We start from the raw sequence: 1,854 nt of genomic DNA, 5'->3' as shown, positions 1-1,854 counted from the left end.
GTTAAAAATAAAGATATTTGAGAACACTAGAATGTTTTCTCAGCGATTTTCTTGTGAAAATCCTGATGCGGCCCAGCCTCAACTAGACGCCGCCTCCAGCGGCCCCCGGCTGATTTGAGCTTGAGACCCCTGTTTTAGAGTTATAAAAGCTGCATTTTGCATCCCTGCTGAGCAAAGGTCAAATGTCTTAAAGCTGAGGTTTCATGTGCCAGCTTTTCAAGTTTCTAAAGTAAAATTTTCAGACATCTGAAGATTTATGCTTTGTTTGCTGTACTGTATAGAGGCAAACAAAAACATGTTAAGCAACTTTTCTCAAAGAGAGACTAAAAATCTAGAAGTTCTTGTGGAATTAGATCAATCATAGGAAACAATTGTAATCTTAAATGATGAAAATCCTGTTTTTAACATGTTCTCGTGGATTTTTCTGATGACAGAGGACATATATTATGAACATTAATCTCAAAATTGCATTTCTGAGTATGGATCAATTCCAATGTCTTACAGAGTAGAGGTATCTCTGGTTGAACTGGTGCATAGCTCCCTGCAGCTGGCTGCGCTGGCTCTGCCACTGCTCAAAGTTGCGCACCGACTCCATGGTGGGACGCTGCCAGGTAGTCGTGCGGGTGTTGTGGTCCACGTAGTAGATCCGGCCCCGTTCGTCTACGCGACGCTCCCATCTGGAAGAATGAACCAGAGCGAAGCGGAACACTTAAAAAAATATGTAACAGAATGTTTAAGAGCTCAATAAGGAGACAGGAGACTGTTTGGTAGTTTCACTGTCAAAGATCTACTTTTGTTCAGACAATTTGTTTAGAGTTGGAGTTCTGGAAGAAAGCTCTTGAGTAGAAGCTTGTTTCCTATCTATTTGAAATTCAAGATTGCTTTTTCACACATATTTACATGGTTGTGAAAGAAAAAGCCTGTAGAAAGATTTACAAGTCTCTTTCATTTGTGAGAGCGTCCACGAGTATCAGGTAGCGACAGTCCTGTGTGAACACCTTATGCTAAAAGCATTAAACGTAGCACCGTTAGTTCAAGTTGGAGATAGAAAATACATGAAATTCTGCTCAATACGGGCTCAGAAGCTAAACGTTTGTCTAAATTTGCTCACAGTAGTCTTCATTAATTACAATATTACTAAATAAGTCATTAAGCGTTAAATAAACATTGTAATTTATACTGAATTTCTAAATGCAGCTACAGATTTGACTGACACTTTTTTGTGCCATTTGGGATTACATTGAGTAAAAATCAAGTCCCCTTTTATAGAGGGTTAAAGTATTAGTCCCCAAGATTTTTTTTAGGCCATGGATCAGTTCAATGCCAGAAACCTTTTCATTGACCGCCCTGTACCAGGCTGAAGTCAGCCTCAGATTTTTCATTTCTCCCAGTTTCAGGGTTTCAGCTTAGAGGCCAGAGCAGCCACTATGAGAAGATATCAAATGTATATAAGACACTTAAGAGAGGCGTCAAGAGAGTCATAGACAAATGTGGCGGACAGAATCCGAACGTTTTCAAAATACAATAAAATATGACACAGAATCTAGTAGTAATAAAATAATATTATGTTTTTTTTTTCCTCTGTGGCCTGGTACCAAGTGACCCGCAGACTGGTACCGCTCTACAGCCCGGTGATTGGGGACCTCTGGCCTAAACAAGCAAAACCCAGTTACTCACCCTGGCGGTAGTGGCTGTGGTCTCTCCCATGTGGTAGTCCTGGTGTTGTGGTCAACATAGTACGTTCTCCCATGTGGATCTTTTCTCTGCTCCCAACTAAACCACAGAAATCATGACATTTACATCAGTTAATCTTTGATTTGCTAAAATATATATATATATATATATATATATATA

The 1,854-nt window shown here is 39.6% G+C and overlaps 1 protein-coding gene across 2 annotated transcripts in view; it reads right to left on the bottom strand.

Moving 5' to 3' along the window:
• LOC112151160 (NEDD4-like E3 ubiquitin-protein ligase WWP1) overlaps positions 1 to 1,854 on the bottom strand; it is a 36,149-nt gene that overhangs the window by 9,822 nt on the left and 24,473 nt on the right. For both annotated transcript variants that reach the window (XM_024279872.2, XM_024279871.2), the window contains 2 exons: positions 1,678 to 1,773; positions 503 to 677 (listed from right to left, as the gene is read on the bottom strand). In XM_024279872.2, the coding sequence (XP_024135640.1) occupies positions 503 to 677; positions 1,678 to 1,773 (271 nt within the window). The remainder of the gene's footprint in view (positions 1 to 502; positions 678 to 1,677; positions 1,774 to 1,854) is intronic.

Source organism: Oryzias melastigma, linkage group LG20, assembly GCF_002922805.2.
Source record: "Oryzias melastigma strain HK-1 linkage group LG20, ASM292280v2, whole genome shotgun sequence".
NCBI classification, from domain to species: Eukaryota; Metazoa; Chordata; class Actinopteri; order Beloniformes; family Adrianichthyidae; genus Oryzias; species Oryzias melastigma.
Note: the sequence above shows the minus strand (reverse complement) of the source record. Positions and strands in the feature narration are given on the sequence as shown.